Genomic DNA, 26,780 nt, shown 5'->3' on the forward strand with positions numbered 1-26,780 from the left:
TTTATTTGATTTCCTACAAAAGGAAGGGAGCTTTGGTGATCCCCGTGGTGGTGACGCTGGTGGGGGATATTCTTAAAACTTAAATACCTATTTTATTGGATAGGAAAACATCAAGGAGAAAATTGGGTGCTTGCTCTGGCTTATTTGAGCAGCTGCGACATGGACACTGCCTTCTGATCCCACACTCTGAAACGAGGCTGCTGTGGGCAGCGGCCGATAGCCAGTCTGCTCAGTGTGGGCAACACGCTCTTCAAGCCCATCGATATGATCAGCCGGAACCCTTGCACGGGGTAAAGTGTCCTGGGAACTTCCCACCCATGCTGTCAGGTAAGTCCTCTCTCTTCCTTTCTATACGATCTCCTTTAATTGTGATGCCAATGCCTTCTCTTCTCTGCCTGACCCCAGCACTAGAATTCTGGCAATTAGCAAACAAAGCCTTCTTCTAACTGTTCAAGGTTCATCAGCTTCAGTTGCATCTGCACAAAAAGCAGTGTGGTGCGATAGCCTGTACGACCCCACTTCTAATCCTCGCCCACCACTTCCTGAGTCTCTTTGGGCTCTTCATGTCAACTCTCTGGGCCTCAGTTTCCTCATCTGTAATAATACACACGTCATGTAATTTTGGTGAGGACTACATAAGGTAAATTTATATTATCTCATTGTCTATATCTATATTCTAAGCCCTCAGCCCTGAGCTGGGCACATAGGAGGCACTCAATCAATGTTTGTTGAATGACTTAATGAGTGTATATAAAGTGCCTAGCACACACCTGGCACAGTGGGCACACAGTAAATGGCAGCAAGTCGTATCATACTGTCCCTTCCCAAGTTTCATCTCCTCCTCCCCCTGTACAGGAGCAGTCTTTGGCCACAGTCCTCAGCCTGACACCCTTTCTGCACCCCTGGGTCTCTGGGATGCAAACGCTCCCCTCATTGAGGCCACACTCTCTGCTGTGAGAGCACGGACTCACCCTTTTACAGGCTCATCAGCACCTTCACCTGAACCTGTCCCCTACACCATCTCAGAGTCCCACAGACCCAGGAGAGCCCATGAAACATGGCCAGTCACCCGGCTGGGCTCTCGGGCTCCAGGCAAGCTGAGCCGGTTCTGCCACCCTGGTTGTAAAGGGCTGCCAGGGGCTGTGTAGGGCACCCTGGGTGAAGACACCCACCCCTGCCCCAGGCTCCCAGACCCTGGGAATGTTGCTCTGGGTTCAGAAATGAGTGTGGTCCCCCTGTTGCCTGACTTTCCAGGGAGGAAGGGCAGGAGGGCCCTTAGGTGTTGAATTTCGATGGTGCCTCTGGCCAGCTGAGCCCCATGGATTCTACGGTCAAAGGGGAAAACAAGGGCTTTTGGAGCTGGATGAGCCCACACCAGGACAGATTTGGGCCATGGATTTTTTTACCCCCAATAGACACTGAAGTTTTAAAAATTAGAGAACTGGGGGTACTGCATGATAATTCATATTTCTGGCTTCTTTTGAAAAATCAGAAGCTCTGGAAATGCAGGGCCGGCATCTCCCCAGCAGCCTCACTGGAGCCGAGCAGGGGCCGCTTCCTGGGGTGGGGCACATGCTCTGGCTCACCGCAACCCCCGTTGCTGACTCAGCCATCTGCCCAGCTCCCACCAGCTTCTGAGTTTGAGGTATATTTGGAATAATTGAAATCAGGCCTGTGGATGTCCCCCAGCTGTGGAGGTGCTTGCAAAAGAGGGTCCTTGCCTTTATCAGCCCCAAGACTCTTGGCAGGGGGGCTGCAAGAGCAGATAAAAAGGACAGATAATAAAAATTCATTCCGGCTTGCACGGGGCCTCACGGTCACAATGGCTAATGCTTGCTGGCTGCTTTCCAGTTTACTGGCAGGAGCTTGTTGCATCCACCCCGGGAGAGGCACACAAGGTTCACAGAGGCCCTGTCTGCCAGAGGAGGAAAGCGGAGCTTGGAAAAGCCAAGTAAGTGTGCAGAGGGCACAGCCAGGACTCAGAGCCTCGCTCACTCACCCACACTTCTGCTCACCAGAGTCTCCTGCCTGATGAATACAAGCAGCCAAAATGTACCAGACACTTCAATCCATTTCTTATTTGATCTTTAACAACCCTGTGAGATAGAGGTTTTATCTCCACTCTACAGGGGGAAACTGAGGCTCAAAAGGACAGGTGACTGGTTAAGAACCATATAGCTAATAAGTGGTGATCTGGTTTCCAGGGGCCTGGCTCCAAAGCCTGGCTCTTTCCTCCACGTCCCTCCCTGGCTTAGCTATCGCTAAATCTGAGTTTGTGTCTCCTGCACACACACGAGACGGTGGGAACCGGAGATTGAGTCACACACCTGAGCTGCCATCAGTGACCTGCGCCTGTTATCTCCGACCCTCCATTTGTAGAGGGCCTGAGTCCCCTCTGGCTTGCACAAGCTTCCACCCGTCACCTACCTCAGCTCTGGCCCCTGCAGTGACAGCTGCCAGAGGTGCCCTCCTTCCCTTCCTGCCCACCTGCCCCTACCGCGGGCTCCATGGCCTCCTAACAAGGAAGGAAGCTGGCATCGTGCAGGCGTGGAGCCGATTTGGATGTGACTCCGGCATCTCTGGCCTGTCCCAGGGAAAGCAATTATGCAGCTCAGAGCTGCCAAGGGTGACAGGGCACCCTGGAAGACAGGTGGGGATGTGACCATCCCCTTCCTGAGTCTGGTCCCTGGGCCAATGGACTCTCGGTCCACATCTAGGACCGAGGACAGCAGTAAAACGCAGCCCCCTGGGATGGGCACTTCTCAACCTCTCTGCAGGGGCCGGGGGTGGGGGGATACTGACTTTTGTGGATGCTGCACATTGACTCAGGCTCTTTCTGAGCAAAGGGAATGTTCTGGCGAAAGGTTGCAACCCCATCTGCCACTGCACCTGGCTCACCTCACTTCTTAAGGCATCTTTTTCCTGACCACACAGGGATCCCAGAGGAGCCAACAGTTCTTTCTAGGGCTAGACAATGTCAGAAAGGGGGCATGCTTAGAGCTCGCCAAAGAACCACAGCCTTAGCAACTCAAGCACAGAATCTTGGAACTACAGGGGCCCAAAGAAGTTGCCATCCAAATAACACTAGAGGATGCTCCAGGCAATTGGGTTAGAAGGCACAGATCTGTGGTCAAATTGGGTTAGAAGGCACAGATCTGTGGTCAAATGAGGTAGAAAAACTTATTGCAGGACTTGTCAGAGCCTTGATAAGCTGATGCATTGTGTGAATCTCTAAGGGGTGGAGGCACAGTGCAGGATTCTCCAAATTTACTGACCCAGGGATTTATTTTTTTTAAAAGTTCCAGCTGACCCCTGTGGTCTGAGGCAGCTTGGAGCACTGGCCTGGGAATTGGGAGCCCTGGATTCTAGAACCGGCTCAGCGACCCTGCCCTGCCTGGCTGTGGACAAGCCCCTTCCCATCTGCAATATAAGGGTGGAAAAGAGGCTGCCCAGAGCCCTTCAGCTCTATAACCCATGCTTTCTTCTGGTCCTAAGACTGAACTAGCTCGCTGAACTTATCTGGGCCTCAGTCTTCTCATCGGTACAAAGGGGCCTGACCTGTCCACCTCAGGGCTGTTTGAGAGGCTGAAATGAGGTCATTGTCATCACTGCCATCATCATCGTGGTGAACACTCACTGCTACCTGGGCTGAACCTTTTCTTTTATATGTATGAACTCATTTCCTGCCCACAGCCACCCCCTGACATAGGTATCTTACCATCCCTATTTCACAGGTGAAGAAACTGAGGCACAGAGAGGGTAAGTCACTTGCTTTGGGTTACCAGCAGCCAGTAGGACTGAGGTTTGAGCCCAGGGACTTTGCTTAAACAGACTCCAGGCTGTCTGGGAGAGTGCTGTAAACTGTAAAGGGCTGTGACCTGGGAGGGGCATTTCTAGTGTGTGGTTAACCGTGAGTCATCTGGGAGATGTGCATGGCCTCCTGGGGGCCTCTGGCCCTCCTTGACTTGCAGGCTTCCAGAAGCTGGGGGCCAGTTAGCTGTTCCCACTTTCTTGTTCAGCCAGGATTGAATAAGGGGCCTGCACCGCCTCTCACTGATGGTGAGAGGGGTGAGTCGGGGAGCCTGGGGTACCATGGGGAGTGACTCTCCCATAAGTGGGGGACAGGAGCTCTTGGGAGCCTGGGAACAAAGCTCTTGGAGGGTGCTGAGAGACGATCTAACACCCTGGTTTCTGTACTGTAGAAGCTGTGTTCAAATGGAATCATCTCTAAGGTAAATGAACTGGAGCTCCCAGCCAAAGGGCAGTGCGTGTGGTGGGGGGCTGCCAGCCTCCTCCTTGCTGACCACCTTCTGTGCCATTCCCGGGGACTTCCCAGGCCCCCCAGGTGGGTAACCACGGACCTGGTTTATGTTAGGAAGGAGCCTGAGGCCCAGGGAGGGGGCCAGCCTTCCTGAGATCACACAGAGAGTCCTTGGTCAAGCTGGGGGTCAGGATCCAGAGTCGGGTGCAGGATCTTTGGGGGTGGAAAGGCCGGGACTTCTCGGGAGTCCAAGGGCCAGGGCTTAGACAGAGTCCTGCTGGGCCCCCCACATGGCTCTACACCTGACTGCTCCCAGAATGAGGCAGGATTGTCCCCAATTTAGGGCTCGTCCTCCAGGATCTGTGGAACCACAATGGCCCCAGGCCCAGGCTGACCTGTGGGCTGGAATGGAGGCCCACTGGATGCTTAGAGAAGCCTCTGTTGGCCTCAGGTCAGGCGAAGTCTGTGATGGTGGTCATCACGCTCAGAACCGGGCCTGCAGACTCTGACCCGCCACTTCCTGGCTGTGTGGCTCTAGGTAAGTCAGGGGACCTCTCTGTGCTGTCAGGGTCCAGCTGCTAGCTTCTGGGGCAAGAATGCAAGACTGCACCAGTGGGCTGCCTTGGAAGCAGCTGGGGCCTTGTAGGTGTGGCTTCTCCCTCGCTGGGGAACCCTGGGGAGGTAGCTTTAGCCTCCTTGTGATGACCTCTTGGGCAAGCTTCACAGTGACAAGTGTGTGCTAAACTGGTGAGCAGGAGGCCATCCTCAGCCTTTGCCCCATGTGACCTCCAACTGAACCCATGCTGGAGAGCTTGTTCAAAATCTAGAGGTCCCAGGGCCTCAATCCTAGACCTTCTTCAGCAGGTATGGGATGGGGTCTGGGAATCTCTATTCTTAAATCCAAGACACATTCAGATTTGCAGCTACTTATCCACTTGTTGTCAGAACTTTTCTCTCTCCTTTGCTTTCTCTCTTGCTCTATTTCTATAAAAGAATCTTACATGGAGGTCCAGTATCTAACAGACAAAAGCAGAGCTTTCACCAGCCATGGCAGCTCCTTGAGAGACCTCTGAGGAACCTGTAGGGTTCCATGGAACACAGTTTGCAAACCCCTATCTATTCCATTAACTTCTATTGACCCCAAAACCAAAGAGCTGGACTGCTCAGATCTTGGCCTCATCTCAAGTTCTTGGGAGTTTCCTGTTGATCGGCTGTCCCCGAGGGGGAACTTGGGGGCGGTGGCTGATCTCTACACAGCACAGTCACTGAGAACATGGGCTTTGGAGCCAGAGCGCTGGAGTTGAATGTCGGTTCTGCCTCTTCCTAGCTGTTTGACTTTGAGCAAGGACTTCACCTCTTGCCTTGGTTTGTTCATCTGTAAAATGGGGGTGATAATAGCATTTATCTTGGAGGGTCGTTGGAAGGATAACATGAGTGACTATCTGCAAAGAGCTTAGAATGGTGCGTAGAACATTGCACGACTTCTCTCTATAAGTTAAATGAAAACGAAGGCACAACTCACATCAGACCTGCCCTACCCTGTGCTGAAACACATCTTCTTGTAAATGTGCCACCAGAGCCGAGTGTCCCTGGGGGCCTCTGCCACAAGAACCAAGCCTGGGGCAGCCTAATGGCTTCCCTTGGTCTGAATTTCCCCGGACAGCTACAGCAGAGTGTGCGCCTAACAGAATGATGGGAGGTTGGGGTGTTTTCTAGAGCTAAATACCCCAAACCTTCCTGTTCTGGGCAGACAGGCTTGGGTTCTCTCACAAGCAACACTGGAAGTGAATTTGGACTCCAAGGATGGGTGCAGCCCAGGCAGCTGGAGGGACTTCAGGTTCACGTAGCCTGATGCCCTGGTATTAACCCTGGGAACAAGTTTAGATTGAGTCATTTCTGGGCTAAAGAGATGTATGAAGCAGCTTCACACCTTTTCCTACCTCTAGTTGAATTTAAATCCATGACTTACAAATCACAAATCACAGGGCTGGCCCTCTGCAGTCTCCAAAACTCATTCAGCTCTTGTTTCTGAGCCTATGAGGAGGAGGGGTTATTATACTCATTTTACAGGTGAGGACACTGAGGCTTGCAGGTTAAACTGCTTGGTTAAAGTCAGGTGAGGGGCCAGAGTGCAGGCCTGATGTGCAATCCACTGACTGTTGGGCTGCAAGGGGTTCTCTGGATGGGGCACAAACAAATCCCCAACGGCAAACCCTCCCCTGGGGATTCTGGGAGCATGACATGCCAGTTTACAGCTTCTCTTGCTCTGGTGCGATTAACTGCTACTTCCCGGTGCCCCATTAAGAAAACAATCAGGGGCTTCCAAATCCTGAAACTCGACCCAGCCAGTGTTTCCTGAGGACTGATTCAGAAGTGTGGCTGCTGCACACACCTTAGCAAGGCCGCAAGGTCCCCCACCCCCGGCATGTGCTACGTAATTAAGTCCTGCCATTTTCAGGACAAATTGGTCAGGGTTTGCCATTGCTGCTCTCTTGCTTCTTAAGGCTCAATCCTCTTGGGATCCTTTCTCATTGATTCAGTTTCCTGGGGAAAGCAGGGTTGCACAGTTGCTGTTAACTGGGCTTTTGAGACAGATCCCTCGTGGTTCAAGTAGGAATTCAGCATGCCGGGCTGCCCTCACTTTCCCACCCGCCTGTGGAGTGACACCTCATAGGTGATGTGTTGTCTGTGACTTTGACATTTAAATAACCTCTAACCTCTAGTCAAGACTGGCTCAATAAAATCCTACATTATTTTTAAGTTTAAAGGGTGTTATTTTATAATTTAACATTATAAATCTACCCGTTTATAAACTAAAGAATAAGCTAATGAGATGTGTTCCCTCCCAATTCTTTATTATCACCTAGTTCTTTTTCTGCTGGCAAATGGGCTCAGGTGGGAGGTAGGGGGCCATGGAGTGTTTCGCCCACCGAGGTGGTCAGAATTGAAAAAGCCTGAGAGCTACTGGTTGAGAACAGACAGGCTGGGGTGTCTGTGAGGCCCCTTTGGTGAGAATGCATCCTTCTGGGGAGAAGGCCCATAGATTTTAAAAATCCTATTTCAAAGAGCTGATGACCCGCCCGTGTTTTGGGCTCGCTATGCCGGCATCTCCCCAGCGCAGGCTGATGGAAGCCACAACAGCACCCAACTTCCCCCAGCCCCTGGCGTGGGTGACCCCAGGCTCAGTGGGAGGGAGCCCCCCTCCCCACCCACATATTGGGGGTGGAGCTGACCCTCAGGCTGCACTGGAGCAGCAAGGAGCTGGACTACAGGCAAATGGGGGCCCATCTCCTGCCCACCTTGGCCAGAGGAGTGGGAGAGCTAGCGCTTGACAGTAGCGTTTCTGCTCCGCCCTCTTACCAGTTTCTCTTTGGGGTGGGTTTTCTGAGCCTGGGGGAAAAGGTTGACAAAAATACACTCAGTCACAAAAACAAAATCAAGGGAATGTCAGGCTTTCCAGAGTCAGGGAAACTAGTGTGTGAGGAGAATGGGTTTTAAACTGGGCCCGGCCCAAGCACCAAGGAGGCCCAAGCAGGGGCCAGAGCCAACGGCATGTCCCAGCCCCTCACTGCCCAGATGGTGGAGTGGCTAAGGAAACCTGCTGTGGAGCCAGACTCCCTAGGTTTGAAGCCCAATTCTAGTTTACCAGCGCCGTGACCCTGGACAATTCACTTAGCCTGTTTTTTTATCGATAACGTAGGCTGTTGGAAGATTAGAGTTAATACATGTAAAGTGTATAGCATGGACTCTGGCCCAAGGTTAAGTGCTTAATAAATGTTAGACGTTATTATTGTTGTTACTATTATTAAGCTACACCTGTTGGAGCCTGCCAGTGCGAGTTGAAGAGCACACAGATGGGCCCTCGAGTATAGTCATGCATGTCGCTCACTGCACACTCCAGGGCACCCTTCATGTAATAGCCTGGAGAATGGCACCTTCCGCACTAATGCAGTGCGCAACCTGTGCAGCTGTACACTGTGGCCATGGATGCCCTTGGAAGCCCTACTCCCACTTCTGGCTAATAGGTGCCCCTTGACGTTGGACCATTTGGGGCAAGGTCTTGGAGGAGATTCTTTTAGAAAGGCTTTTGAGTATAGAGCTACAAAGCTTTGAATGAGACATGACCTGGTCCTTGAGAAGTTCACATAACTGCAGAAGTGATAAACTAGGACCTTGGCCAAGTCACCCTCTCTGGACCAAAGCTTTCCCCATCTGTTCAGCGTGAGGAGTTTGGGTGAGTTTTAGCAGGGCAGAAGACTCTATCCTTGTACGCTTACTCTGATTGATTGGCAGTGGCTGTCCGAGGTGTTGTACAGTGAAGAAATCAGCCACTTTGGGACTGATGGGAAGAGCTCTTGGATTGACTGGTGATGTCTGCCATGAGACTTGGGAGTGGTGGCATGTGTCAGCACATTGCTCTCCTCGGATCAGCCCAGTGGGACCCGATCCTGGCTGCTCATTAGGTCACCAGAGGAGACTGGAAAACCCTCTGCTTGTGGGGGTACAGCCTGGCATGAGTATATCCTTTTGAAAGCTCCCCAGGTGATTCTAATGTGTGGCCAGGATGAGAGCTGTTAGGGAGATGACTGCTAAGTTTCTCGTAGCCCTGACATACTTGGCTTCCTTGACATTCTGGGATCCCACGTTTTCATTTGTGGCCCCACTAATGAAATTTTATGCCTTCTCAGCATAATTTATACATTAGATAGCTTTGTGCATTCCTCCAGCAGAGATGGCAAGGGCACGAGAAGGCCCGTCTTCCATCGGTCTTATTGCTGGGGAGAATTTTTTTAAGTTGGGAGACCCAACTTTTAAAATGAGGGCCACTGGCTAAAATCAGGATTGGGATTATCTGGGGGTCTCGCCTCTCCTTCTGTGGACTTCACTGGAGCGTCTCACGATGGGAGGGCTGGGGATTTGCATCTGGAGGCTCTCAAGAGGCTTGGAAAAGCCCGGCACGCTCTAGCTTCAACCGAGGAAGCCCCTCCCTGTCCCTCTTAGGTTCCTCTCAACCCCCAGGGAGGGCAGGAACTTGGGACAACGCAGAGGCCCACGGAGGTCTGCAGGGAGTGATGTGCCCCAAACTCTGGGCCTTTGAGATGACTGAGGGGGGGGTGGAGAAGGAGGCAGATGAAAGCTGACTGGGGGAGGTGCTACAGGACCTCGGGCAGCCCTAGATACTGACAGCTCCTTGGAGTCCTGGTCAGGGTGTCAGAGACGAGATGCTTCCGGGGAGCCACCCCAGCCTCGGCCCCTCCCTGGGCTTGAATCCAGCCAGCTTTCCTCAGCCCCTCCCGCCCCCACCCCCAAGACCCAGCCCTCGAATTCCTGGGAGCAGGCCATGCCCGGCTTTGCCTCCCACCCAGAGCAAAATAGAGGCAATCAAATAACGTAGAATTCAATAATATTTTAAAATAAGCTTTATTTAGAATTTTTTTTTTAATATTTTATATTTGCATCCATGCCTTTGAGAAACCTTTCCCACGGGAAAGGTTATTTTCATCTAATGTTACCCATAACTCATTCTCTATTTGACGTAGTTCTCTTAAATAAATCATCCTTAGTAACTTTTAGAATTATCTCCTAATTTACAAAAACTGAAATGGAAAAGGAACTACTAAATCATTACCAGGAGTGGTTGCAATCTTATTTTCTTGTAAGTAAAGGGAAAAATAATAAAAATCAACCAAAAAAAAAAAAAAAAAAATCTCAGGGGAGAAAAGTACTTTCTAAAATATCTCTCTGTAGAGAAAGAGGCCAGCTCCGGCTGCTCTCCCTCACTGCCAGGCTGGGCTAAACGGCTTTGCCAAAGGAGGACAGAAAGACCCTGGCTGGATGCCCTGCTGGCTTTCTCCCAGCCCCTCCACCTGGTGGGAAGGAAGGGGACCAGTCGACTGGGGATTTTCTGTTTGATTAGAGACTTTGGACAAACTATCCCTATCCATTCTGATAGAGACACTCCAGCATTTTTTAACTACTTTGCTTCTTTTTAAGAGCTGAAAGCGATGCTGTTAGCAGAAAGCACAACTACGGTTGTCTCAGGGTGGTGGGAATTGAGCTGTGTTAGTAGTTAAGGTCAGAAGAAAGGGGAAATCTGTCTCAGACCTTGGGAGGCCCATGCCTAGAAGCTCCCATCTTCTCCATCACCCGAGGTTAAACTGCACGTGGTTCCTTTGCTCGTGAAGCCTCGATGTGGCCACCACTGCTCCCTGAACAGGCAGACCTGTCCTTCCCTCCTGGGTGAGGCTGCTGTGACAAGCTGGAGGACAGGGCTGGGGGGAATCTCGAGAGATTCCAAGTGCTACAGGAGGAACCAGCCAGAACAGAGAGGGCCGGGGGCTCAGGAGCCAGACCCTGTGACCCCGATAGCTCCAGCTCAAGACAGACGCCCCTTGTCCCCCTTCATGAAGACACCTGCCTGCCCAATGCACAGACTGAGCTGAGGATGAGAAAGACAAGAGCTCCAGGGAGGGATGTGTGCCCCTTGAGGGCCCTCGGGGACCTGACTCAGGCCAAGGGTCCCTGTGGCCATACCCCGTGGTCGGGCATCTCTCCCAGCACCCGACCCTTCTCAAAAGACAGACCCAAGAGAAGGCACCATCACAGTCAGGCTGTGCTGACCGGGGCCAGTGAGCGAGGTCAGATAAATAAATACACATAAGCAGGCCTAGAGAGAGAGCTGCGGGCAGGGAGACGGGGAGGCCCTTTCATGCAGGGGCAGGGGAATGGGGGGTAGAGAAGAAAGAACAGAAGAAAAAGCAAGCTCTGAAATCCAACGGTCTCTGGGTTCCGGCCACCCTAGATTCTACCTTGCACGGTTTGGCAGCAGCATGAGAATAGAACAGACAAGTGGACAGAAAACCCCCACCTCCCACCAACCCCATGGAAAAATATACATTCCGATATTTACGTAATAATTTAGATAGAATAGGTTTTCTGCATTTGTGCAAATAAATTAAAACTGCAACAATTTTCTTTTCCCTTAGAGAAAGAAAGACAGAAACGCAATTTAAAAACCGGCAGGCCCGTGTTAAAAAGAGCCTGTGTGGCCTCTTACGAGCCTGGCCAAGAAAAGACCCCTTGGCCAGGCTCCTAGTCTGCGGAGAGCAGGTCTCACCCGGTGACAATGGCATCGCGTGGGTACAGTGACATGGGCGGCGCCTCCCACCCCCCACCGAGGACAGGGTCTGGTCCCACAGTTTCACAAGGGGGGAGGGGGGGCAGTGTGTGTGTGTGAGTGTGTGTGTGTGTGTGTGTGTGTGTCACATAAAAACAGACCACGACCCCGGCAAGACAGGCCCCAGAAGTAGCGGTTTGGACAAGGGACATTTACAAGCACGGAGTGCACAAGAGTTTTGTTATTTACAAATACACAGCAGTCCTTCAAGTTTTCAAGTTTCGTAAAAAGGAGGAGGGGGGAGGGAAAAGGGAAAAGGGGAAAAAAAAAACCCAACGAACCAAACGAAAAGAAAAAAAACAAACATTGAAAAAAAAAAATGAAATAAACCAGAGTAACAACACAACCGGATCGCTCCAAGACGACAGAGAGTTGACATATTCACACACGGTTTGCAGTATGTACATCAATTACAGAGGTGCCGGCGCAGGGGGAGGGGCCCACACGCGACTCGGCTGCCCCCACGCAGCGCCCCCGGCCGCGCGCCCGCCCGCGCCCCCACGTGCCCGCGCCCGCCCACGCGCCCACGCGCACGGCCACGCGCACGGCCACGCCCGCCGGCCCGGGCGGAGGGAGGCGGCTATCACCAGTCTGCGTCCTCCTCTATGTAATAATCGGGGGCGGTACCATCAAAGAGGCCGGGGTCGAGGGACTTCCGCTGCTTCCCTCTGGCGAAGACGCGGGAGATGGAGCCGAATCCCATCTTCTCCTTCTTCTTTTTCCGTTTTTGGTCTTCAAGATCCTCTAGTGACTGCGCGGTCGGTCGGGAGCAGGGTGGCCGAGGGCGAGGGGAGAAGGACAGAGGCGACCTTAGGTGCGAGCCGGGGGCAGTGCGCGGGGGTGGAGGGGCGGGGGCTGCTGGGGGTCGAATTGTGGGCCCCCCACCCCAAAGATATGCTGGAACCCTCCCCCTCCCCCTCCAGTATCCCCGAATGTGATGTTCTTTGGAAATAGGGTTGCTGCAGATGGAAATAGCTAAGATGCTGTGGTAAGGAGCAGAGGTTGGGGCCCCTCATCCAAGACGACTGGTGTCTTTGCAAGAAAGAGAGGCTGGCCATGTGCCAGCGGGAACAGACTGGAGCCGTGCTGCCACAAGCTAAGGAGTGCTGGGGCCACCAGGAGCCAGGAGGAAGGCATGGAATAGATTCTTCCCCAGAGATTTCAGAGGACACACGGCCCTGCCAACACTGGATTTTGGAGTCCTGGCCTCCAGAACTGTGAGAGGATACATTTTGGGGGCTTTAAGACACCCAGTTTGGGGACTTTGTTATGGCAGCCAGCCCTGGAAAACTGAGACAGGGTCCACGGATGCTTAAGAACACGGGCTGTGGGGCCAGGATGCCGGGGTCTGCCCCTCACTAGCCGTGCAAACGTGGGCCAGTTAGGGAGCCTCTCGGGGACCACAACAGGACTGACCCGGCTTGTCATGAGGATAAGAACACATAGAAAGGTGCCTGGCACATAGCATTCAATAAATGCTGGCTGCTGATGTTGGTGTTATTGCTATTTAAATTCGATTTGCCCACAACCGTTAGGGGGGGCTGCCACGGGCTTGCAGGAGCACACCCAAGCACCTGATCTCAGCCTGGGATTGCACCTGTCGTGTGAGGCCAGGGGGGCAGAGGGGCAGACACAGGCCCTGGGGGCAACGGCGGTGAGCCCACCGGTTCCCTGTAACCATGGAAAGGGGGCCTAGGAGAGTCTGAAAAAGGGGGAAGGAGGAAACCTGAGCTTTGTGTCGGCCAAGAGCAAGGGCCTCGGACAGGAAGCAGGACTGGGCATTGTGGAGTGGGGGCTGGGAGCCGGGATTCTAAATCTGGGTACATCCAACCCATAGAATGCTGGAGAGAGAGTCCCCCAGCCTCTCTGAGCCCCAATTTTCAGGTCTGTGAAATGGGGATAACAAGGATGATGAGGATGAAATAGGCCTACCCTCCTTTTGGGGTAACTGAGGATTGTGGGGTTGTATCTGTAGTAGCGCTTTGTAAACTGCTAACAGCTTTGTGCAAAGACACATGGTGGTGGTCTGTGAAAAGGTGGGGGTTACACTGGACTAATGATTCCCCAGACACACTGGAATTAACGAAATTCCAGGCTCTACCCCAGACCCGGTAGATCTCCAGGGTGCAGGGCCCAGGAATGTGCATTTTAACAACCTTTCCTAGTGGACCGAGGCAAACAGGTGATGCACTGCATCTGGGGACCCCAAGACTAGAGACGATCTCAGAGGCCCTATGTGAACCTCAAATCTGTGGAGTCTGTCCACCCTGCAGCCCCTTACTCTGATGGTAGCATGTGGACATGCTAGAGACAAATAAAAGTTTCTGGTGGTAAGGTGCCCGAAGAGCCCACTGCCTGGATCATCAGCCTTTAAATAATTAAAAATAAAATCGGCTGCCAGGAGAAGACACTCACCAGGATAGTGGCACAGAGGATGCTATGGTTGGTCCACAGCCTATTGCTGCCGGCCCGGAATAAGACATGGAAGGGGCAGGGGCAGGTTCTGAGCCTGGCACAGGCACCAACCCACGTGTGACCCAGTTGGTGCCTTTACTTCTCTGTGCCTCGGGAGCCCTAATAGGGTAGTGGGGGTGACCAGGGAGCCGGGGACCAGGAAGGTGGACCTACCTGTACAATGGGGTTGTGCAGGTTCTTCTGAACCGGGCCGGGACTGTCGCCCTGCAGCCAGAGGAGAAGAGGAAGATGAAAGAGCAGAAATACAGGATATGTGAGAGCAGAGGTGGCCCCTGAGGTGTGGGGTCCCCTCTGGAAGGAGACCATTTCTCAGGACCACCCTGCTGCTAAACTGGGGAACCGATCCCCTGCCCCCTGAAGCAGGTGGCTCCCTGATGGGGCCTGGGGTGGAACCCTCCCCTGGGGGCCCTTTTCTGTCTGCTCTGGTTTCTTGACCCACAGCACCCATCAAGCAACAAATCAGCCACTCCAAGGTTTCTAAGCTCCAAGTTTCTAAGGTCCTGTCCCAATCGGTCCATTGCGTTAGTAACTGGACGTTGGTTATACTTGATGCTTGTCATAAAGAACCACCAATTTTACAGAAAAAGCACAACAATGAATCAAAGAATTTGGGGACAGGAACAGTCCCAAGGGACCATTAGCCTCGAGCATCCCCCACAATCAATATAATGGCTCCCTCTTTATGGAGGTGCAGGCAGGTTTACAGATGAAAAACCTCCTCGGCCCAGTCCAGTATCATGAAGCTAATCAAAAGCAGAGCGAGAACTCACATTTGGGACTAATTCCTTCTCGTCCATTGCTCCTTCTAGAATACAGCACACTGTGGGTGTGCCAAGGTAGGTGTGCAAATGCTTTCATTACATGCGAGAATCAGTGTGTCCCGCCTGGGGGCAAATGGGTTCTTCGGCCTCAGAAGTGATGACTAGGGAACCCCCTACTGGTCGTTTCCTGGAATTGCAGGCATAAGGCCCACAGAGAAGCAATGTGTGTGTCGCTTGGGTCAGTGTCCACCCACCTTCTCCAGCCTCTCGGTGCTGAGTCCCTATTTCTGCTCTAAATGAGTCAGTGGAGTGCAAGAAGATGGAGAGGTCCATAGCCCTGGCCAGAAGCCTGACAACAGAGGGTTACCTGGACCAATTTCAGGCTCTTCCTGCCTTATCCTTGTGCACACATGTTGAGATGGGGGGTGCAGGGGGTTGAGGGAGGGAATGTCACAAATGACAGTTTAGGCTTCAGTTCCATCTCAAGGTTTGCAAACAGAACCCATTATGCAGGCAGCCAAGATAGTCCTGCTCTAGGTAGGATCATCCTTGCCCAATTTGTGGGGAAGAGAGAGGGGTCAGCGTCTACTAAAACACCTGTTTGCAGACATCGAGCTTACCAAGCACCCACTGCCCGGCAGCAGGGGCCTTGCATCAGGTGAGCTTAGAAATAAATGTCCTGGACCTGCCTCCTTGACCAGCAGGTATGAGCGAAGACCAAGGTGGGCAAAAGGCTAGGCCTTGTGAATTGCAGTTCAAGAGGCCTCTGGAAAACCCTTCCTGCAGAACATATTTCCCGGCAGCATTTTGGCTGTCAGAGCCCTTTGGGCCCTCCCTGAGAGGACAAAGAGTGTCCTTTCATTTGGAATGTGCATGGATACCCCAGGGTGCCTGGCCCAAGGCTGGGCCTCTCCGCCCTGTGCCGTAGGAGTGAGGAGCACTGCTGGCTCAGAACCAGAGAGAACATGCCAGAAGCCCCTCTAGTGGCCACCTTCCTGTTCTGTCAATCAAGACAGCCTTTGTGACTTCGGTCTTCTCCTGGGACAAGAAAAGAACACACTCCTTCCTAAAGGCTCTAAGAGGATCCCAGCCCCAAGCGGGGCCCCAGGCCTACAAGTGACCTTCTCACCATCCTGATGTGGACAGTCCCAAGGCCTGAGGGTGACGGTCCCTGCTCCCCACAGCACCAGATAGAGGCAACTTCTTTTAAGTTTGGTCTTAGCTATTTTTATACAATTTTTTCCATTATTGTGGACTTAAAAAAATGTTTGCAGTATTATTACTCATATATAGGTAAGGCATTGATTTTTGCAATTGATTTTCAACCAGCACGGTTATGGCTTGCTTATTATTAGTTCTAATAACTTTTCAGGTTATTCTCTTGAGTTTTCCAGGGAGACAATCATATCATGGGCAAATAACAGTTATTTTGGCTGTCTTTCTTTTTTAGTATGTTATTCTACTGGTTAATAAAGCAACGTGGCCTGCGTTTTGAAAAGGTCTTCCGTGCATTTGAAGAGCTTGTCCTCGTCTGTCTCTGCCTTGGGGCCTGGCAAGGAGGCCCTCTGTTTTCCCAACTGTACACTGGCCCCAGAGTTTCATGCTAGAATCTTGACCTGGCTCCCTATTACTCCTCGGGAGTCCGTTTGTCTGCCCCACCGGTCATCAAGAGTTACGAGGGTAGGGACTGATGCTTCTTGGTAGCTGGTGCCCAGGATGCAACTGAGAAGTGTTTGATTAACCAAGCAAAGCAAATACAGGGACATGGCATTTAACACACTTAGAACAAATTCATGAGATGTCTCTTAAGAGCTAATACGTGGGTTTGGGGATGGGTGGTGGCGACAGCAACACACTGTGAATATGATTAACACCACTGAACTGGATACTTGAAAGTGGTTAAAAGGGGAAATTTTATGTTGTATGTTTGCAACCAGAACGAAACAGAACTGTACAACACAGTGTGAACCCTAATGTAAACTGTGGACTGGGTTAATAATATAGTTATAAGAGTTTTGGTTCATCATTTGTAACGAAGGTACCACACTAATGCAAAATGCTAATAATGGGGAAAACTATTTGCGAAGTATATGAGCACTCGGTTCTTTTGCATGCTTTTTCTGTAAACCTTCCAAATGCTCTAATAATAAAAAAAAAGATAATAGAAAAAAATCAAGAAAAAAAAGGCAGGGGAGAGGAGACGATAAAAAGGGGACAATAATCCCCAATCTAGAAACACACACACACACAAACACACACACACACTCACACAGAGAAAAAAATATCAGCCCCATTCCTGGACGAAGGACCCAGAGCTGGCTGTAAGGGAAAGGGGGGTTTGCTGGCCCAGCTGGGGGTAACCTCTGGGAGGAGCCCACTGCCCCCAACACAGCCCCCAGGGGCAGGATCCGGGGCTGCGCAGACCCTGCGGCCGACCCAGGTCTGCCCTCCTCTGGGACTCGGGATCTCTGGATTTTTCTTGCCCTCCGGACACAGGGAGCAAACGGGCCTCATTTCTTTCTCTCCCCACATCCACCGCTGCTTGCAAGAGGAGAGAAGAGAACAGCAAATGCATTCGCCAGAGTGCTCCCTGGGTGGACGAGAGGAGAGAGCGGGCGCCGCGGTCCTGGCCTGTCCCCGGGCGGGCCCCGCCGCTGCTGGCCTTACGTTGCAGAGGGAGTGCGTCCGGTGTCGCGGGGAGTTGATGTCGCTCGGCGTGGACGACCGGTCGCCTTCAGCGGCAGAGGCGTCGGAGATGACCGAGGGCTGCCGGGAGTGGCAGGGGCTCACCCTGACCGCTGGAAAGCAGGGGCAGCGGGTAAGTGAGGGATGGAGAGGAGGCCCCGACCTTCACTCACCACCTGCAGGTGAGTCCGCCTGACGCCCCATGACACAGGTGGGAACTTGAGGCGTGGAGAGGGAAGGGGCTTGTCCAGCTCCCCACCCTTCTGGTCCATAGCCCCATAGCAACCTGCTGGGGAGACCTTCCCAGACCCTCTGGGTCCATCTTTGTCTACTAACGAGCCCCCTCCTAACCAGGGTGATGGTGGAGAGAAGACGCAGGGGTTTCTCTGTGACTCCACTCATGATTGCTCCACCACCTGGGGTGTTCTTTAGACCTGATGTGGCCCTAACCAAGTGGGCTGACATTTCCCAAGTGGGCAGCCTGAAGGCCACCATGGACTCCCCCCCCCCGCCCCCATCATCAGCACCTCCAAAACACAGCCCCATGTACATCCACTTCTCTCCAAGTCCACTGCCACCATCGTCTCCCACCTGAAGTCCATGGCGGCCCCTCAATGGTCCTCCCTGCCTCCACTCGTGCCCTTCTCCTCCCCTCTCTGCTGCTGCGGCAAGAGCAACTTGCATCTTTTCACTCTGGGACAACACACTCATCTTGGCTGCTGAGGCCCCCTGGTGAGCAGAGCCCGCCCACCTCATCAGTCCACCTTCACCCCTTGTCACTGCGCTCAGGTCACACCTACCTCAGACAGCGCCTCGAACACGTCCTCCCCCCTCCTCAGCCTCCCTGATGCCCAGCTCCTCCCATGCCATCTTTGTTTTGTTTTTTTGTTTTTTTTTTTTTTTAAATCCAATCACCTATTTGGTTTATTCTTCTCCCTGCACGACTTGTGTTCTGAAATCACTGTCACTCTATTTCGGTGTGGATTGTCTGTCTGCACCCCGACGCCAGCAGCCCGGTGAGGCAGGCACCCTGAGTGTCTTACCCGTGTCGCGTCCCAGGGCTCCTGGTGCCCAGCTCTCAGCAGATGCCCAATAAACAGCCATTGAATGCAAGACCCAGTTCAGCGGGCACAGCCCCAAAGGCCCCTAGATCCCCTGCAGACGCACCCTGTGTGCAGGCAGCGTGTGAGCAGGGGGTCAGGTTGCTGCAACAGCCCCAGGCCCTGCACCAAGGAGCACGGGGCCTTATGGGGTGGCTGAAGGGCTTTGAAGCCAGGGACTTGGGTTCCAATCTAGGTGAGCACATGCCCTGACCCCTCTGAGCCTTTTTGTTATCTGCAAAATGGGTGACGTGGTACCGAGCTTGGAGTAGCCGTGCACCAGAAGCCCCTAGCGGAGCACCAACAGTGATGATAGGGCAGGCAGTGCATGCTCTGATCCAGCTAAGCTCCCAGTTCTGCGGCAGCCCAGGGGACACTGAGGGCTGAGCTGGGGAGAGAGCAAGGAAGGCTTCCTGGAGGAGTTGGTATCTGACAAAAAGGAGACGAATATATGTGAGGAAGGGGCCAGAGAGGTGGGTGGAAGAGGGCAGATCTACCAGCCAGTCCTGCCTTTCCTAGACCAGCGCCAGCTCCGTGGAGGAGGGGCCCTGCAGTCACAGGCACGGATAGTAAAGAGTCTGCCCTGTCACGTGATTCAGAAACTGCCCCAAGTCCCATCTGCTTTCAAAGAGCACCCCTGTCCTTCTGGTACCCTGAGGCTGGATGAGGAGCCAGGAGAGCTGGCTGCATTCCTGGGCTGTGAGACTCAAAATGAGGCACAACCCTCTCTGGGCCTCAGTTTCCCCATCTGACAAGGTAGACGGATTGAGGCCCTTCCAACCCTGAGACTAGACCTCAAAGGCCAGAACCCCTCCCTCCACCCCCTGAAAATAGTTGCCCCCTGGGTCAGATAGTAAAGGGTGGGCCGCTGCTCAGCAGGAGGGCGGGCTCAGATTGTAACTGGCATCAAGGAGTGCAGCCTCCCCAAGGGTCACCCAGGTGTCACCGGGAGGCCCAAGGGGCTGGCCCTGAGGCACCAGAGACAGACACGGTGAGGGACCAGGGGTCCCCAGGGGCTGACGCCCAGGTAGGGAAGAAGGGCTGGGCAGTGAATGCCAAGGGAACAGGCAGAGAAGGGGCTGAGGGGACTGCACCCCATCCCTGGACCTCGCCTTGCACCTTCCCAGCTCCAGACCTTGTTCCTCTCTCCCTGGATTTTTCTTCTTCCTAGCTCTACTCATCTATCCAGTCTTCAAGGCCTAGTTCGAATGCTACCACCTCCAGGAAGCTTTCTTTGCTCACTCCCCAACCTGAACTGATTGCACCATCAGCGTTCAAAAAGCTCTGATTGTCACGTATGGATGATGATGGTAATGATGATGAAGATGATGATGAGACAGCAGCTAATATTCACCTAGCACTTGCATGTGCTTGGTCCCGTTCCAGGAAGTTTAACATTAGATCTTCACAACAACTCCACGAGGGAAACAGAGGCTCATGGCCCAGATCACGCCCCTTGTTAGCAGTGGGGCCAGGATTTGAACCCAGGAAGTCAGAATCCAGAGCCTCCCATGCCCTCCTCCCCCCTACTCAGCTTCACTGCCTGCCCTGCCTCAAGCAGGCCAGGTAGGACCTGCGGTTTCTCCCAAACCAGCGTGCCAGCAACTCGAGGGAGGTAGCTAGGGACCCCTCTGCTGACCTCATGGCTGCAGAGGCCAGCTCTGCCCCTACTCTCCAGGGTGTCTCCTCCCCCTTGCCCCACTGAAGATGGTGGGGAGCAAGGCTCGGCCGGCAGGGACCCCTGTCCTGGAAACAGCCACCTGCAGCAGGAACAGATGGGGGGTGGGGGTGGGAGCTGCAGCCGTGGAAGGGAACAGTGAGGGGGTTGGGGCTGACACTTTGGGCACCGGGTGCAGATGCTGCCCCAGGTCCCCCCACAGCTCTTGGAGCAAACATTTGAGTTGGCTCTGCCCTGCCCGCATGCCCTGAGACTGGGTGGAGCCAGCAATCAAGGAGCTCTGAGGCCTTCCCTGCCAAAGGGTTCCCACGTGACCTGGGCTGGCCAATCAGAGTACCCATTCCCTAGACACAGTGATTGGTCCAGGGGAGGGCATGTGACCCAGGCTGGCCAATCAGGGTCCTTCTTGGGATTTGATTGGAACCCCAGGGAAAAGCATCTCTTCCTCAAGACTCTTGGGCTGTAAGGGCCCTTATTAAAAATCTGTAACTACTGGGGACTAGTTAACAGTCTCGCAGAAACAGGCGGCCTAAAGATGAGACCACACGAGGTGGGCAGAGCTGAGAGATGGAGAGAGAAAGACAGAACCAGCTATCATTTGAGTCTCAGGATCCCTTAGACTTTTCTGTTCCACGAGCCCAGAACCTGTTCTGACCGCTGCACTGCTGCCGTCCCTCCCACCGGGACTCACCTTGCCGGTCGGGGTGCGGGGGATGTGAGTGGTAGAGCGTCTGCTGGCTCTGTCGGATGGCAGCGGTCAGCGGGAGGTCGGCCTGCACCACCCACTCCTGGTTGCCGTTGAGCACCGTCTCGCCCGGCATGGCGAGTGAATGCCTCTTGGGGACGTCCTTGGTCAGCGTAGCCAAGGACTGCTTGGCCTGGGGAGAGAGCAGAAGACAGGAAGATGAGATCAAGGGGACCTCCCTACCTGCCGTGCTGCGTTGGCACCACCTTGACAGCTACCAGTCCCCACATCTGGACCAGAGGCCACCGGCTGCTGTCACCCACATCTGCATCCCTCCCAGTCACTGCATCAAGGCCCCCACCTGAGAGCTCACTTTGGATTCCCCCCCTAGTTCCTGCTAAGAGCAAAGCGAGGCCAGCAGTACTGGAGAGAAGGGGGTTCAAAAACATGTTGATCATCCACCCCTTTGGATTCTCCAACGATTAGCTTTGATTTGAGTGAAATTTTAAGACAGGCAATGGGGTTTTGGCTTCTATTATTTTAATTCCTCACAAACTTCAACCTCTGATCTCCCCTTCACTATAGCTCAAGCCAAGCAAAACCACCTCCATCTTCTGCCAGACCAGCATCAAGGAGACGGGCCATTCCATACTCAACCCACTTGGCCAATTCCTCCTTGAGTGCAGGCTGGGGACAAAGCAGACCCTCCTTGACCTGGCTCTCAGGGTCACACAACGAGAACATGGGGGACCCGTGGCTGTTAGGTATCATGAGGAAGCCCGAGGACAATTGGTGCAAGTGGACAATTGGCAGAAGATGTAGATGGTTTTGTTTGGCTTGAGCTATAGTGAAGGGGAGATCACAGGTTGAAGTTTGTGAGGAATTAAAATAATAGAAGCCAAAACCCCATTGCCTGTCTTAAAATTTCACTCAAATCAAAGCTAATCCTCTGGGAGAGTAAGACAGCTCGCCCTTTCTCTATCCAGTGTCTGAGATCACCTTAGCTTTGTGTTATCTCCCCAGGGCACTTGAGGCCTTATTAGAAATGACCTCAGATTCTTCTTTGGGAGAAAAATGGCTCATATTGAAAATGCACTAACGCATGTTCTTTTTTTTTTTTTTTAAATATGTATTTACCCATGTCGTTACCCTCATGAGAGATCTTTATTTTTTTCACGTGGCTTTGATCTGTTGTCTATTTTTCTATCCTCTCAACCTGCAGAATTCTCTTTAGCATCTCTTGTAGGGCCAGCTAGTGGTGATGAACTTCCTCAGCTTTTGTTTATCTGGGAACATCTTAATCTCTCCCTAATTTATGAAAGGCAGTTTTGCCAGATATAGAATTCTGTTTTTTTTTTTCTTTTTGTTTTCAGCTCTTTAAATGTGTCCTCCCACTGCCTTCTTGCCTCCAAGGTTTCTGAAGAGAAATTGGCACTAATCTTACTGAGGCTCCCTTTAACGTGACATGTTGCTTCTTTCTTGTGGCTTTCAGAATTCTCTGTCTTTGGCATTTGACACTTTGATTACAACATGTTGATGTGAGTCTATTTGGGTTTATACTGTTTGAAGTTCACTGAGCATCTAGGATGTGTATATTTATGTCTTTTGTTAAATTTGGGAAGTTTTCAGTCATCATTTCTTTGAATATTCTCTCTGCCCCTTTCTCTCTTCTCCTTCTGGGGTTCCCACAATTCATATATTGGTACACTTGATGGTGTCCCACAGGTTCCTCAAACTCTGTTTACTTTTCTTCCTTCTTTTCTCTTTCAGCTCCTGAGACTGAATGACTCCAATTGTCTTATCTTCAAGTTCACTGATTCTTTCTTCTGCCAGCTCCAATCTGCTGTGGAACCCCTCTAGGGAATTTTAATTGCTATTCCCATGGTCTTCAGTTCTGTTTGATTCCTTTTTGTAATTTCCATCTCTCTATCGATATTGTTTGTATTTATCTGTCATTTTCCTAATGTCCTTTAGTTTTTTGTCCATGTTCTCCTTTAGCTCTTTGAGCATATTTAAGACCATTTTTTAAAAGTCCTTGTCTGATATGTCCCGGGTCTGATCCTTCTCAAAAGGGTTTCTAATGCTTTAAGCTTCTCCTTTGCCCGGGCCATTACTTCCTGTTTTTTCATATGCTTTGTAACTTTTTGTTGAAATCTGGATGCATATTCTTTTCTTCAGGGTTGGATTCTCCTTCCTGACTGGCTCCCCAGGCTCACGCCAGGGCAGAGGGGACTGAACTGGGGGGAGAAGGGCAGGGGCCCAGGGTCTCTCCCATCGAGGTCTCCAGTGAACTCTGAGGCTCCGGGGTTGCTACAGAGGGCAGGGCCACTTGAGTGCTGGCTCTCAAACTTCCCTCACCTTGCCCAAGGCCCCGGCTTCTTCCCGGCAGAGCTGGGGCTCTTAAGAAAGAGATTCCAGCTCAGAGATGGACAGTTCCTGGCATAAAATCTGAATCATCCTCATCACACTGACCAGCTGCCTGCTCTGAGCCTCAGTTTCCCCATCTGTACAATGAAAAGCCTGGACTGAGAGACCTTCTTTAGTGTGCCCTCCAGCGTGGCTGTCTTAGTAGTCTGTAAAATCATGTCCCTTCCATCATCAATCCCCATAGGCTATAAATCCATACAGCGGAGGGAGGCCCAGTTGATGGTGTCACCTTTGCCTCCCATCCCCACCCCTACCCAAACCAGTTAATACCTAGCCCCTGGCTTAGAAAACTCTTTCCCCTCCACCACCCCCATGTGCTCAGTGCAGTAGCCCTGGGTTGTGTTTAGGGAGTGTGCAATTATCTGCGCTCGACAGATGAGAAACCAGAAGCTCAGAGACACTGAGTGGCTTTTCCATGAGTGTGCGGCTGGCACAGTCCGGGCTGGGCCTGATTGTGAGCCCAGCGTGGTTTCCACTGCACCCACACTCCTCCAAGCCAAGGAAACAACCAGCACAAGAATGCCGCCCCTGAGCCCAGGAGGCAGAGAGTGCAGGAGTTTCTGTCACTACTGACCCCCAGTGCCTGCCTTGAGGTGCGATCTAGAATGCACTCGGTAAGACTCTGCAGAGCATGGGGGAGCAGCCCCTGCCTTGCATGTCCGTGTTGAAGGTGGCCCAGGGTATCAGAGCTTTGTTGGCTGCGACCGGACAAGGGCATAATCTCCAGGTAAGGCAGGAACTGGGCTGGGTGTGCTTGCAGCTGGCTGACCAGCGTGGTCTGTTTCCAGGCCCACCACACCTCATGTGGGACCATGTCTGCTTTCTCCTCCTGGACCACGTGTGCCCAGCTTCCCAGCTGCAGTCTGGCCAGCCCTCTGTGCTGGCACCACTCACCAGCCATGTCAGGGGGCATGCCACCTCCTTGCTTCCTCCTGCCAAATCCATCTTGGCTGTCCTGAAAGTGGGACTGGAAGAGAACTGGGCTAGGGTGGGTTTACCGTCATGAATTAATGAACCCTCAGCTCTCCCCTCTTGCATGTATTCCAGCTGTATACAGCAGAAGCAGGGAACTCCCAAGCCGTCCCTGAAACAAGCACCCTTCAAGGTGGCACATGAAGGTGCAAGGAAGGGGTTTATGGGCAGGGCCCCGGGAACATAGAGTCGCTCTCTTCTCCCTACTGGGCTTTCTACTCAGAGCGGGGGGCCTGCTGCTGCCTGGGAAAGACTGTCTACCTTGCCCACTTGGTTTTAGACCTTTAGACACAGAGCTACAGCAGAGATGTGAGCAGGAGACGAGGCAGGTAAAGTCGGATTTAAAACACATGCGCGTGCATGTGTACTCACACATACTCAGTGCTGCACTTGATCAGCTCCCTGCGGCAATTTATACAGCATTTTCCTGACTCATCTCTCCCAGTAAATGCGATTTGAGGCTGGGAGCTCCCCTCGAGCTCGCATATCATCTTCTCATCTCTGAGCCTCCCCCTTTCTGTGCCAGGAGTGCCGAGCTCCCGGGAATTGGTAAATTGGCTGCATGTGACAAAGTCAGACAGCACTGGGTCCAAACCCCATTGCTACTACTCAACTTGCTGTGTGAACTTGAGCAAGTTACTCCACCCCTCCAAGGTTTAGGGTCCTTGCTGGTCACAGCCTGGAGTGGTGCACTGAGGCGGCCCAGGCCCTAGCCAGTGCTTGAGAGCGCGGGCTCTGAAAATGGGACTGCCTGGATTTTAATCCCGGCTCCGGGATGCTGAGGGAGCCCCCTCCTCCTCTCCAGGCCTCCGTGTCATCTGTTTAGTGGGGACACCGATAGCACTGCCCTCCCAGAGCTGCTTTGGAGACAGCTTGGACCACAGTCACAATACAGTAAACATTTGTGGCTCCGATTATTCAACAGTTCCTCCCTCACGAGGCTGACAGGGATCAGGTGAAGTTCACGTGAAGGCCAGGGAGGCTGTCTGCCTGTTGTCACCTCAACAAGCGGTAGCCACGGTGATGGAGTTAGGGGGCTCTGTGCCGTCCCTAACGCTGCCTAGTAAGACCCAGGAGGGGGGATGGGGAGGGAAGGGTGCAAGCTCTGCCCTCGGCCCCTCTGGTTCGGGGTGGGTGGGGACCCCCTCCCGGCCTCGTGCCACCACTGTGACAGCCACTCATCTGAATCCTTCTCTTGGCTTTTGAAAACTCAGTGCTTGTCCAGGCAACATCCCTCCTGGCCAAAGGCCGGAGGATCCCGAGTGGGAACCCTCCCAGCAAATGCATGAAGGTGTCACACTCTTCGTGGCTTCTTGCCACATGGATTCTGTGCCTTTGCACTAAATGGGCGTCACGCCAGTGACACGTCAACTGGCTCAACCACCCTCTTCCTGTGTTAATACATGAGATGCGGTGGCAGCCAAGGCCTCCACACTGGGACACTAGCTGGGACCCTCCGTACAGAACCCCAGGCCTGCCAGTGGCAGTGGGACCAGGGTGGAGGCACCAGCATTGGGTCAGTGACACCCCCAGTGAGAGCTGGCTTGGGTGTGGAGGGGTGGACACATGGGGGGACACACGGTGGAGGCTCTGGCTGGAGGACGATGTCGGACTCAGGCCCTGCCCTCGGAGCTGGCTGTGGGCACAGGCCTGGTCAGCCGGCCTCAATGTCCCAAGAGAGCAATGACCCAGTCTCCAAAAAGTAGTGCTTGGGGGGAGCTGGCTGGGTGCCCCAGAGCTGACCGCGGGCAGGAGGGATGCCAACCAGGAGCGGGGCTGTTACAGAGGAACCGAGACATGGACCATCCCTCTCGGCCTCCCTGCAGCTCGATCCTGCCTCCTGGTTTTTTTGAAAGCAGGCTCACTCCTCCCTTGCACTTCTGACTCACCAGGGCTGCGGCTGTGTCTGTGTCATTTTCAGACAAGGAAAATGAGGCCCAGGCGGGTTAAAAGTGACTTGCTTGAGGTCACACCATGACTGATTATTTTAGTGGCACTGGGGGTAGATTCCCCAGCCTTGTCATCCCCAGCGTGGCCTGAAGATGGACGGGCTGACTCTAGCACAAGGCTGGTGCATAATCGCTAAAGTTCCGTGTCTCCAGCGAGTCTGCCGCGGTTCAAACCCCCACCCCCTGTTTACTCCTCCCGACCATCCTGGAAATATCAGAGACCCAGTTTTGAGGAAACTGAGGCTCACAAAGGTTAAGTCCCTTTCAAAGGTCACATGGCTAGAAAATGGCAAAACCAAACCAAACTAAATGACCAAGGTAGAGACAAATACATGTAACCAAACGTGGGCCTTGGAGAGAGAGAATCCCACACCTGACACCACACAATTCTCGCCGGGGCAGTGTCTGGAGACCTCTTTGGTGGTCACCCCTTGGTGTGGGGTGGGTGGGTTACCAGCATCCAGTGGGGACAGGCCAGGGCGGCTGCTAAATGTCTTTTGATGCATAGCCCCCACAGCAAAGAATCGCCCAGCCCCAAATCTGAGTTGTGAGGCTGAGAAACCTGTTTATAGGGTGTGGAGTAACTCCAGGGCCCGTTTCCTACTGCGGA

At 53.0% G+C, this 26,780-nt stretch overlaps 1 protein-coding gene across 7 annotated transcripts in view; it reads right to left on the reverse strand.

Annotated features, from left to right (window-relative positions):
* Positions 1–26,780, reverse strand: part of KAZN (kazrin, periplakin interacting protein) — an 857,604-nt gene that overhangs the window by 39,564 nt on the left and 791,260 nt on the right. For 4 of the 7 annotated variants that reach the window (XM_037828472.1, XM_037828473.1, XM_037828474.1 and 1 more), the window contains 4 exons: positions 20,829–21,015; positions 17,342–17,472; positions 14,067–14,117; positions 12,066–12,189 (listed from right to left, as the gene is read on the reverse strand). In XM_037828472.1, the coding sequence (XP_037684400.1) occupies positions 12,066–12,189; positions 14,067–14,117; positions 17,342–17,472; positions 20,829–21,015 (493 nt within the window). Of the gene's footprint in view, positions 1–9,663; positions 12,190–14,066; positions 14,118–17,341; positions 17,473–20,828; positions 21,016–26,780 lie in introns of those variants that run through there. The other 3 variants (XR_005215506.1, XM_037828476.1, XM_037828477.1) reach the window with 3 other exon arrangements.

The sequence above is a fragment of the Choloepus didactylus genome, chromosome 2 (genome assembly GCF_015220235.1).
Source record: "Choloepus didactylus isolate mChoDid1 chromosome 2, mChoDid1.pri, whole genome shotgun sequence".
In the NCBI taxonomy this organism is placed as follows: Eukaryota; Metazoa; Chordata; class Mammalia; order Pilosa; family Megalonychidae; genus Choloepus; species Choloepus didactylus.